At 45.8% G+C, this 12,500-nt stretch overlaps 1 protein-coding gene across 6 annotated transcripts in view; it reads right to left on the bottom strand.

Moving 5' to 3' along the window:
- LOC134447928 (pleckstrin homology domain-containing family A member 7-like) overlaps nucleotides 1-12,500 on the bottom strand; it is a 208,161-nt gene that overhangs the window by 83,533 nt on the left and 112,128 nt on the right. For all 6 annotated transcript variants that reach the window (XM_063197645.1, XM_063197646.1, XM_063197647.1 and 3 more), the window contains one exon: nucleotides 6,838-6,921. In XM_063197645.1, coding sequence (XP_063053715.1) covers nucleotides 6,838-6,921 — 84 coding nt within the window. The remainder of the gene's footprint in view (nucleotides 1-6,837; nucleotides 6,922-12,500) is intronic.

The raw sequence follows: 12,500 nt of genomic DNA, 5'->3' as shown, positions 1-12,500 counted from the left end.
TGAACATTTCCCAAATGGCATGGTTGACCCGCCTCCCTTCGTTTGCTAATGGTTGTTTGCTTCCCGCCAAAGTGGGAAGAGTTCCCCATTTTTCGGGAGTTCAGAAAATACTCGCATTGCTCTTGACCTGACTAGTTGCAAGGAGTTGCGTCACTAGGAGGACACGGCTAGTAGGCCTACTGATGGGCCCTTTTCATGTGACGTGCGGTTCCATCCGGTGGCAGAGACAGACATATTTCCTCTCGTTTCTCCATCCAAAAGCTCTTTCCTCACTTCAAAACGTAATTTCTCCAACGTCACAGTGAAAGGGGATAATTACCACAGCACTGATGCTCTTATGATGCTGGTAATGCGCAACGTGAATGTGAGTCAAAAGACTGTGAAGTTGAGGAGGCTGGGAGAGTGATGAAGTCAATCGTGACGATCAGCCGTCGTCATACTTAGTACTTTAGTAATTACATTTTTTCTCGCACGCTCTCTTGTCCGTGTCCCCAAGGGTAATGTATGTGTATGAGTTTGAATTCACAGTCGTCATTTACAGACATGCTCTCTCTCCCTCGTCTCATCTCCTCTCCACGTTTTACATATACACACACTCACATCACACACACACACACGCACGCACACACACACCCACCCACGCACACGCACACACACACACACACACACACACACACACACACACACACACACACACACACACACACACACACACACACACACACACACCCACGCACACACACACACACCCACGCACACACACACACACCCACGCACACACACACACACACACGCACACAGCTAATGAGGTGGATCCATCGGCTACTGGCAGGCCCCCTGAGCAACCTACTCAGACACACGCACACACACACACAAGCACACACACACACACACACACACACACACACACACACACACACACACACACACACACACACACACACACACACACACACACACACACACACGCGCGCGCGCGCGCGCACACACACACACGCACGCACGCACACACGCGCACGCACGCACGCACGCACGCACACACACACACACACACACACACACGAGTGCAGACACCCAGAGGCGGTCTACTGAGTGTTCTACTGAAGTTAGACCCTGCTCAGTGCATGGATAGACTGCGTGCTCCCAAGTGTGAAACATAAGCTTGCTTCAAAGAACACTTCTTATACACACTGTATGAAGCTGGAGAGGCAGGGTATATACGTGTGTGTACGTCCGTAACATTTCTGCTAAAATGTGTTCTGAAGACATGAGCACCTGATGATCAATAGAGAGTACTAGACAGCCATTTCCACTTCTTCTTCTTCTTCTTCTTCTTCTTCTTCTTCTTCTTCTTCTTCTTCTTCTTCTTCTTCTTTCTCAGCCTCTTTCATCTGTTCTTCACTCCCCTTCATGTGCTTTCTTTTGAGAGCTTTAAAACTGCATGGCAATATCCATAACATTGTGTGCATCATCCACAAAAGTGAATTGATTTCATTTTCAATTTGCATGATTTTTAATCATAGTAACCTCAATAGTTGGTATTGCAGAAAATGGTCCTTTTTCCATCCTACCAATTCCCATATTTATGAGGGTCACACTTACTGAGCACTTCATTAGCATTTTAAGAATACAATGCACAGAGATTTAAATAGATTTTGTAATGGCCAGTTGTGCATATACCACCAACACACTATACTTGTATGCAAAACACCATCATTGAGAGGAAAAACAGTACAACAAGCAGTTTGCTTTTGCTGCATCCTAGATAGCTTTCATATGTCGTCCTACTCTACTGTTGGCACATTCTCTATATATCCCATCATCCCCAGCCTACTTCCATGGGATACTATGACATTGATAGTGGCCAGTAGGGTTCAACAGGGCAAACCTTGTCTACTATGCCCTCACAATTTTGTAACATAATCCAGTCATGGTCTATTCTGTATACACCACTACATCATGCTTTGCTCCCATGCAATACCATGAGGTTGATACTGATTGTATCTGGCGCAATCCAACAGCTGAAGTCTACCCTGCAACTGTATGTCCAAATAATTACACTTTATTACACCCTTAATTCATGGTCTTTTATATATTATGTGTTATTTTTGTGTTATTTTGACCATTTGTAACGTTCTGCAAATAAATGCTCTAAATGACAATATTTTCATTGAAAATTCGGAAGAAATGTTGTCAGTAGTTTATAGAACGAAACAACAATGTCCATTTTACTGAAACACATGCCAAAAAGTAGTAGGACCAGAAAAAATGATAATTTCGAGGTGGTCTCTCAATTTTTGCCAGAGCTGTATATACCACCATGTTACTTAACCCTCATCAAGCAATACTATGGCATCAATACTAGTGTCCTTTTGGTATATATGCCACCATCTTACTTTACTCTCATCGGTCACAGGTAAGCATCATGGGTAAGCGGTTAGGGCGTCAGACTTGTAACCCAAAGGTTGCCGGTTCGACTTCCGACCCGCCAGGTTGGTGGGGGGAGTAATCAACCAGTGCTCTCCCCCATCCTCCTCCATGACTGAGGTACCCTGAGCATGATACCATCCCGCTGCACTGCTCTGCCACTTGGGGCGCCATTTGGGGCTGCCCCCTTGCATGGGTGAGGCATAAAATGCAATTTCGTTGTTTGCAGTGAACACTTGTGTGCTGTGGAGTGCTGTGTCACAATGACAATGGGTGTTGGAGTTTCCCAGGCGGGCTTTTATTATGCAATACTACTGTATGGCATCAATACTAGTGGCCAGTGGAATTCAGCAGCTTGAAGTCCAGCCTGCCGCGGTGTCTTTGCTGCAGGGGATGTAATCGAGGTCAAGTGTTGCGATGATGTAAATGAAAACCAGCTGCTCTTAGCGCCCTGTGTTTAATTACCGACGACATGGAAACACACCATTACTCATTCACCCTCTCGCCTCGCCTCGCTCTTAAATACACTACAGGGGCTTCCACCTGGCTTAATGGCCGGGGACGTTACATGCACAGAAATGACCCCATAATTCACATTCGCCTCCGTGCTCATCATTACAGCTCAGTTCAACCTCACAGCGATCACAATCACAAGTATAAAGCATCTCTTGGTGTGTTCACAACTCCAAGCCTTGGGTCCATGAAGTGGCAGCCCCAATCACTACCCTTAAGAAACTTCGTAGAAACTTTTGAGAAAAAAACTTTCACAGTAATTGGGGAAATCAAACACACAAAGTCTAACAGTTTTGTGATGTTTGGATGTTGTTTTACATATTTTGTCTGCTGCTGTTTGATCCTGTGTGTGAGGCATCAAAAGCGCGTGGCTCACCCGTCAGCCGCATGATGCCGCAACGATATGTTACATAAAACAACCCATCGGGGTGTGAGGAGGAGGAGAGCACGCTTGTCAAGATATGACTGTCTTCACACATACAGTAGGGTTTCCCCACGGTACACTCATCTCACCTCAAACTCACATCTTATGGCTTTAAAATAGAAAAAAAAGATTACGGTACCTTTAATCTCTAATTCTATTTTTGGGTATAAACTTTATAAACTTGTTCAAGTGATCTGCTGTGTTACATAACCCCCTCTCTCTCCATACTCTCCAGACTGTGAGTAAACTCATCTCAACTCTTCAAAATGTCAAACTCGCATATCATGGTTTTATATTAGAAAAAAAGGCATATGGTACAGTACCTAAAGCCCAGAGGTGTATTATAACGTACCTATAGGGCTTCCCCATGGTACACTCATCTCACCTCAAACTCACATTTTATGGTTTTAAAGTATGAATAAAAGATTTTAATCTCTAATTCTATTTTTGGTATAAACTTTATAAACTTGTGCGTTACGTAACCCTCTCTCTCCAAACTCTCCAGACTGTGAGTGAACTCAATCTCAACTCTTCAAAATGTCGTCGTGATTACGATTTTTTGACCAAAATAATCGTGATTATGATTTTTTTCCATAATCATGCAGCCCTATTATAAATAAAGGTACCTCAAACCCAGAGGTGTTTAAAGTACAAGTAAAAGTACATTCATGGTGTGAGTACAAGACCTACATGGAATTACATAGTTGCTGTCACACCAGTTATTCCACCGTAGCATTAGTAGTGGTCTTGTCTTTCACCGGTACTTCAACTTCTATACACCTCTGCAAAAAGCTGATACTATTTTAAAGTTCAAGAGAGTCCTTGTGCACAAGCCCTCGGTAATGCAGGTGCAGGTGTGAGGCAGGAGAAGGTGAATCAATGAACAAAATTCAAGAGACACCGCACACTGTTTACTTTTCTTTACTTTATTTTTCGGATCGAACAACGCGTTTCGCCCAATGCGTCATCATGTTCTCTTGAATTTTGTTCACTGTTACTGTTTTACTACGTAAGTTAACAACCTCTTTAAAGCGATACCAATCACCTAAAGGATACTAATTGATCCATTGGTATTATTACACAAGACCATTGTCATTATGCATGAGATTGAGGAGCAACACATTATGGGTGCATCCCAATATGCGACCTTGCGTCCTCCACTTGTTCTTGTGGCCTCGCCCCGCCTCCTGGCCCCTCCGTTGAGAAAACAATAAGGTTTCCCAGCTGTCAGCCTATCCAAAACAAATTTTGGGGGACTATTCTTCATTCACCATCCAGTTTGCAAATGAGAAAATGACTTTACAATTGAGCTTTTGTGAGATAATGAAATATAGTGATGTTGCCAGTGGTCATCATGACATATTACTTCCTGGTACGAGGCCTCAAGCACAAGTGGAGGACGCAAGGTCGCATATTGGAACACACATTATGAAATAAAAAGGAGGAGCACATTCAGACAGAGGAGAGGAAACAGCAGGATGTAAAAGCTTTGGTGGGCACTTATGTCACACAGTGACAGAGAGGAGTACAAGAGAAGTGATGCTGTCACATCATCCCGTAGGAATACAGCAATACAGTACCAACAATGTTGTCACATAGTGTCAGCAATATGAAGAGGAACAGAACTGTTGTCACATACTGAAGGGAACAGAACTGTTGTCACATACTGAAGGGAACAGAACTGTTGTCACATACTGAAGGGAACAGAGGAACAGCGCCACTGTCACAGAGTAAAAAAAAAAGAATAGTGGAACAGCGCTGTTGTCACCGAGCGAAGGGAGTACAGGGACATGGAGCTGCTGTGACAGCAAGAGGAAAACCAGAGAAGTGTGACAGTCAGTGTTGCCAGATTGGGCAGTTTCCCGCCCAATTGGGCTGCTTAGGATGGCCGTGTGTGGGAAAAATGGCATTTAGCAGAAAAACCCGTCCAATCTTTGCCATAGAAATCAATAGAATTTGGCGGGATTTTGCACTTCCAGGCGGGTTTTGAGCATTTTTTGGGCTGGAAATCATCAGCCTCATCTGGCAACCCTGGTGACAGCCAGTCAGTGTTTAAATTGAGCAGCCAGAAGCCCTCTGGAGCTCAGCTCATCTCCCCTTCATCTCCTTACTGTACCTCTGCAGCCTACCCAACGCTGAACTCCCTTTGCTGTAGAATGTATACTACTGGTAATACAGAAGAGTATAGACAGACAAGTATGAGTGAATTACGCTAGGGACACGTAGCAGGCGAAACGAGCGAGGTAAAGAGAGGCGAAATTCAGTGTTCCATTCTGACAGCTCAACCATCATCAGGTCCTCGCAGTGAATCAAATCAAATGAAACATTTATGTTGTTGAAAAAAATCTCTCCTCATTTGCATAATATTAAACTTGGTTGAATAATTTCGCTTTGCTTCACTCCTGTTTGCTTGCCTTCGCCTCCCTCATAGAAATGAATGGCGAAGTTTGTTTCGCTTGGCCAAATTTGCGTCTATTTGTACCTAGTGTTAGGGCTCCCTGTCCTTCCAGAAGCCAACTCACAGTAGCCTCTGGCTATAGTCATATGAAAGAATAGAGGAGGGGGTGCTGTGCCTCAGTTGGCTAAGGTGCCATACCATAAATCTGGGGACCTGTCACTGTGTTCGATTCCAGTCAGCGGCCATTTCCTGATCACTTCCTCATATCTCTCTCTCTCTCTCTCTCTCTCTCTCTCTCTCTCTCTCTCTCTCTCTCTCTCTCTCTCTCGTTACTTTCCTATCACTCTCTCACAATATCCTGTTTGAACATGCAGCTTCAAAGTGAGGAGTTCACACACTTCAAATCTATTTTTCAGCCATGGAGTAAAACATAAAAAAAGGTGTGCGGACTTCTCCTCAGGATTAAGAAAAGTACTTTTCTCTACTCGACTCTCTACTCTACTCTGCCCTACTCTACTCTACACCCTTTAAAATCTCAATCAGTGTGCTGACTCTTCCTCAGGATTAACGAAACTAACTCTACTCTACTTTACTCTACTCTACTCCACTCCCTTTACAATCTCAATCAGCCTTGGTCCTGCACCTTAACCCGAGAATGTGCACCATCTTCCTCCTTGTCCATCTGAATAATATAAACACAGCAAAAGGCCGAAAGCCCAAGTTCCTGTCGCTGTCTGAAGAAAGCCAAGCAAATCATCAGAGACCCCTACCATACTGGACATAAACTGTTTGAGCTGCTGCCATCAGGCAGGCGTTACAGGGCTCTGGGTACAAAAACCAACAGGCTAAAAGACAGTTTTTATCCAAAAGCAATTAACACACTTAATTTTGCACAGCTGACTTTTTAAAATCTTAATTATTTGTATACAGTATATATATAGGTTTCTTTGTTGATTTTTAAGCACCGGGAGCATCTGCACTTTACCAATGTCGTTGTACCTGCACAATGACAATTAAGTTGCATTCATTCATTCATTTCATTCATTCATTCATTTAGACAGTGAAAAGGACTCACAGGTCTTGTAGCAGGAACTCTGCGTTTTCGGGGGAGAGCTGTCCCGTCACAGGGTGCCAGTAGGTGGTGGATCTTTGGTTATGGCTGCGGAGCGAAGGAGACAAGAGAAGAGGAGAGAGAACAGTCACACACACATGCAGAACAGAAGAGGGTGAGGAGCGAGGAGGCGCATTGGAGTAAAATTAGCCCTGCGGTCATTCCCCTCTGTGGTTGTGCGTGCGTGCGTGCGTTCGCGTGTGTGTGTTTGCACGTGTAACACGCATGTGTTTGACTGTGTGTGCACACGCCAGTGTCTGTTTCTATGTGTGCGCGCAGACAGACACACGCACGCACACACAAACACACACACACACACACACACACACACACACACACACACACACACACACACACACACACACACACACACACACACACACACACACACACACACACACACACACACACGTGTGTGTGTGCCTGTGCGTGCTCATGTGTAAGTGGCTCTTTACGGAGCTCTGTGAGTGGACAGCATATTTTGGGAAGGGGTGTGTGTGTGGCTTTCCCATGCCAGTGCAGAATGTGGCCCCTTCTCAGGGTCTAGTGGCCAGCGCAGGCCACCGGCACCTCCTCAGCATAGTACTGCATGCCATCACCTCACTGCTGCTGGCACGACTGCTGTATGCTCTCATTGTACATTTGGCTCGTACACATTGGACGTTTAATTCTAAATTAACTCAATTTAATACCAAAAAGAAATTAATTCCACTTTGAAAAGATGATGGAAACACTTCACAATTCGGAATTAAATTTCATATCTGAATAAAGTGGGTGGTTTTTGTTTTAAATTCTGAATGACCTTATTCCTCTGTCATGTAACCTGTACACTTAATTCCGCTTTTAAAACAATTCTGGTTGTTCCATGCATGCTCGTTGCTATGGGATGAAACAAGGCAAGGACGAACACATTACATTACATTACATTACATTGCATTTGGCAGACGCTTTATAACCAAAGCGACTTTCAAAAGAGGACATAATCAAGCCAATATCACAAGCAAATACAAAGTGCACAGGAGAAAGGTTAGTTTTTTTTTTTTAAGAGTAAATAACGAGTACACACACACACAAACACACACACACAAACTTAACTAAACTAAACTAAACATCATGTCAGGAGTCTGCCCTGGGGCAAGGCCAGTTCAAGCATTAGTCTAGTAGATTCTCTCGAAAGAAGAAGGTCTTTAGTTGTTTCTTGAAGGCTGCAAGAGATGTGCTTAGTCTTGCTGCCTCTGGGAGACCGTTCCACCACTTGGGTACCACAACGGAGAACAATCTTGACTGGGAGTACCTAGAGCTACTGAACACCCAGCGTGTGCTTCCTATATCCAATAATTTTAATTCTGAAGTATCTTTTTTTCAGAATTAAAAACATAACGTACACGTGGCAATGTATGTAGTATGTAGTATGTAGGTATCATTTCTTGATCTAAATTTCTCAAAGATTCTTTGGCTGCTCTATGCCACTTATGCCTACCACCGCCCACCATACGATCTCCCCATACTGTCACTGGTGCCTAGGGACATATCTAGGCAACAACAACATCACAAACAAACACTCCACTCCGCATTGATAATTATTCAGACATGAGACATTTAAAACATGTCAGAAGCTACTACACTCCATGAGCCCTTTCAACACCAGCAGCTCGTGTGTCATCACATCTCTCCAGCACTGCAAATGCTGCACACAGATTCAGGAGTCAATGCATGTATTGCAATGTCAAAAGAGGCACAGTAGCTGACACTTGTCAGGTGCAAAAATCTTTCCCCTCTTACTGCTCTCGAAAATAAAGCAGCTTACACGTAAATTGTTAATAGCAGGCCTAATGGACCTCTTAAAGTTTAATAACCACAGGATGTTTTGCAATCTATCTATAACCATGATTTAGTCTATGAATTGTCTGCTGCCTTATTTGCACAAACAGAAAAACACAACAACAAAGTTAACTGTATTAGACAACCATCCGACAGTAATTGAGATTATTTTATCATGTTGAACACAAACATAGCAATCTGCTAACGTAACCCCCAATACCTGCTATAACACTTCTGCAGTATTGTCACAGGTCATACACTGGCTGTGTAGCTAAACAGTAAAACATTCACTTCGATTGTACTGCAAGACCAAATGCACTAAAATATGTAAAATGGACTCTCTAAGTGTTGAATTAACACTGTAAACTGCACCAATAGCACTGCTGAACAATTCACTCCTTGCACTATTAGAATGTTGAGGAGTTCCGGGTATCCTTGGTGGATACCCGGAACTCCTCAACGTTCTACAGTAATAGTGCAAGGAATGAATTGTGCAGCAGTGCTATTGGGGGCTGGTCTATGGTGACCTCTGCACTGTAACTGCGCACGATAATAACAACATACCCAGGGGGGGCCCAGGGGGGCCCAGGGGTCATCTCAAGGACAAGCGACTCGCTGGCCACTCGCTAAGCAAGTCTATTGTCAGGCAGGTGGCGAGACACGTTTGGAATGCCAAGTCGGTTTAAAATAAACATTACAAGTTGACACTTGAAACAAGCATTTATATGGGAACTAAATTTGTGTGTTTCACGGGGATAACTGCATTCCTTTCACATCGTAAATCATCATTTTAAGCGGAAACCGAGACAGAAATGGGCGATAATGGGAACAATGCCAATAAAACTGATCTCTTCCTCAAACATTTGGACTGAGCTTGACCCCGGGACACAGCATGGCTGACCTGACCTCCCGTGACCTTGAGAATGAATCAGGGTCGTCTGAAGTACTAGCTGCACAGTACTTCCTATAGACTCTCAAAGCACGTCCCTAATTACGCTACTTGCTGGAACAAACAAACTAGACTCCGAGGCTCTATTAGTAGTCATGCTTCTCCTTGGCATTGACTTAAGTCCTAATTGAAACTTGTTTCATGGAGGAAGCAGTGCGGTGACACATGCATAACACGCTAATTAAATAGGCTGTATACGCAGAGTGACTCATTTGGAGACTAGCTGGCTGCAGTTAGTGGGTACACACACAGACACAGACACAGACACAGACACACTCACACCCACACACAAAAGCGTGCACACGCACACGCACATACTCACACTCACACTCACACGCACACGCACACGCACACGCACACGCACACGCACACACACACACACAACACTCAACTACAGCATGCCAGCCTAGCCGAGGGCATGGACGCCTACTTTCTGTGAACCCTCTATGCCAGGCCAAGGACAGCACGCGCACACGCACGCACGCACATACGCACGCACACACACACACACACCAGTGAATATTACTGTACAGATTAAATTAGCATTTTTGTGATAAGGGAATATTTGGGACATGATTATGCCTGCGTCAGAGCCCCCCATAACTTACACACCTACACACACATCACACACATACACACACACACACACACACACACACACACACACACACACACACACACACACACACACACACACACACACACACACACACACACACACACACACACACACAAGCACACACACACACACACACACACACAAAATTGCAATACATTATTACGAATGGCTTGGCAGCAAAGTGACTGATGGTGGGGCATTGCAGAGGGGAAATGGAATTCATGTGATGGCAGATGCCATGGTAACGCTGCTGTCAGTAGCCTTGTAGCCCTGTGGAGGATTGGTAGGGGGTGGGGAGTGGGGTAGGGAGTGGGGAGTGGGGGGGTGATACAGGGAGGCTGGGAGGGGGGGGGGGGGGTTGCGTTCAAGGGGAGGGGATGGGGCTGGTGCAGGTGGGAGGGTGTTCAGGGAAAGAGATTGGGAGCGGGGCTGTGAGCAGGGCTGATCAGAGGCCATCGGGGATACAGGGTGTGTGCATGTGCTGTTTCTCTGTGTGTGCATGTGTTGTGTGTGTGTGTGTGTGTGTGTGTGTGTGTGTGTGTGTGCGTGCGTGCGTGCGTGTGTGTGTGCGTGCGTGTGTGTGTGTCAAGGGGAAAGGAGGTTTGGGCTGCCGGTAGCCCTGTAGCATTTCATGGTGGGTGTTGAGGGGATGGGAAGGGGGTGGGTGCCTGTGCATGTAGGTGGGTGTTGAGCATGGCAAGGGGGCATCTGATGGCTTTGCCTTCTCCTGTGGGTGGATGGCTAAAGAAGGGAAGGGAGGGGAAGAGGAGAGGAGGGGGAGAGGAGGGAAGAGGGAGAGGAGAGGAGAGAAGAAGAGGAGATGAGGAGGGGAAGAGGAGGGGAAGAGAAGAGGAGGGAAGAGAAGAAGAGAGGGAGTGGAGGGGGAGAGGAGGGGAAGAGGAAGAGAAGAAGAGAGGGAGAGGAGGGGGAGAGGAGAGGAGAGGAGAAGAGAGGAGAGGGGAGGAGAGGAGAGAAGAGGAGGGGAAGAGGAGGAACGAGAAGAGGAGGGGGAGAGGAGGGAGGTGAAGAGAAGAGGAGGGGGAGAGGTGGGGAAGAGAAGGGGAAGAGGAGAGGGAGAGGAGGGGGAGAGGAGGGGAAGAGGAGAGGGAGAGGAGAGGGAGAGGAGGAACGAGAAGAAGAGGGGGAGAGAAGGGGAAGAGGAGGAACGAGAAGAGGAGGAGAGAGAGGTGGGAAAGAGGAGAGGAGGGGGAGAGGAGGGGGAGAGGGAGAAGAGGGGATGAGAAGAGGAAAGGGAGAGGTATTTCTGAGTGGGCCGAGCTCATTCAGTGCAGACAAAAATAGCTCCATTTTGCTTCACCCCGAAACACTGTGGCATGGTATGAAACGTAGAGGCAGGACATCTGTACAGATCACTGGGGATTCAGAAGACCTGCTGTCACTCACAGACACGGATCGCTGTGCAAACGACCTCTTATGCGCTGTACGAAAGTGTGTATGCATTTTTGTAAATGTGTATGTGTATGTCTGAGCTTGTGTGTGTGTGTGTGTGTGTGTGTGTGTGTGTTTTTGAGTGTGTGCGTGTGTGAGTGTATGTGTTTGAGAGAGAGAGAGAGAGAGAGAGAGAGAGAGAGAGAGAGAGAGAGAGAGAGAGTGCGCGTGTGCCAATGTCTGTACTTGTGTGCCTATACGTGTGTTTGTGTGTGTGTGTGTGCACATGTTTGTGCACATGTGTGTGTACTGCATGTGTGTGCATGTGCATATCTGCATTTGTGCCTACATGTGTGTGTACAGTACAGTCGGCGTTCCTCATCTCTACACCTCTTCACACATGTACTGTCCGTGTCTGAAATAGCATCCCAGAATCCCATGGGGTTCAATGTGAAGGCTATTGTCTCCATAACCCGAGCAGGGTTGCCAGATGTGTGTGATGATTTCTAGCCCAAAAAACAACTGCTAAAACCCCGCCTGGAAGCACTAAATCTCGCCCAATTTGAACAAAATACTATTGATTTCTATGGCCAAAATTCTACAGAAAAACCTGCCCAAATGCCATTTTTGCACATTTTTAGCCGCATACAAGCCATCCTAAGCAGCCCAATTGGGCGGGGAAACCACCCTATCTGGGAAAAACTGAATCCTAGACGCTCTGGAGAGGAGGGGGAGGGAAGGGGGAGAATGCTGAACTGGGCGCTGAGAAACACCTGTCACTCCAGCCATGCTTACAGTACCAGCCTTACTGCAGTGCTCAGGCACTGATATAAACACACACACACACAC

This window comes from Engraulis encrasicolus, chromosome 4, assembly GCF_034702125.1.
Source record: "Engraulis encrasicolus isolate BLACKSEA-1 chromosome 4, IST_EnEncr_1.0, whole genome shotgun sequence".
Taxonomy (NCBI): domain Eukaryota; kingdom Metazoa; phylum Chordata; class Actinopteri; order Clupeiformes; family Engraulidae; genus Engraulis; species Engraulis encrasicolus.
The sequence above is the reverse complement of the archived record's forward strand: the minus strand, read 5'-3'. Positions and strand labels throughout refer to the sequence as shown.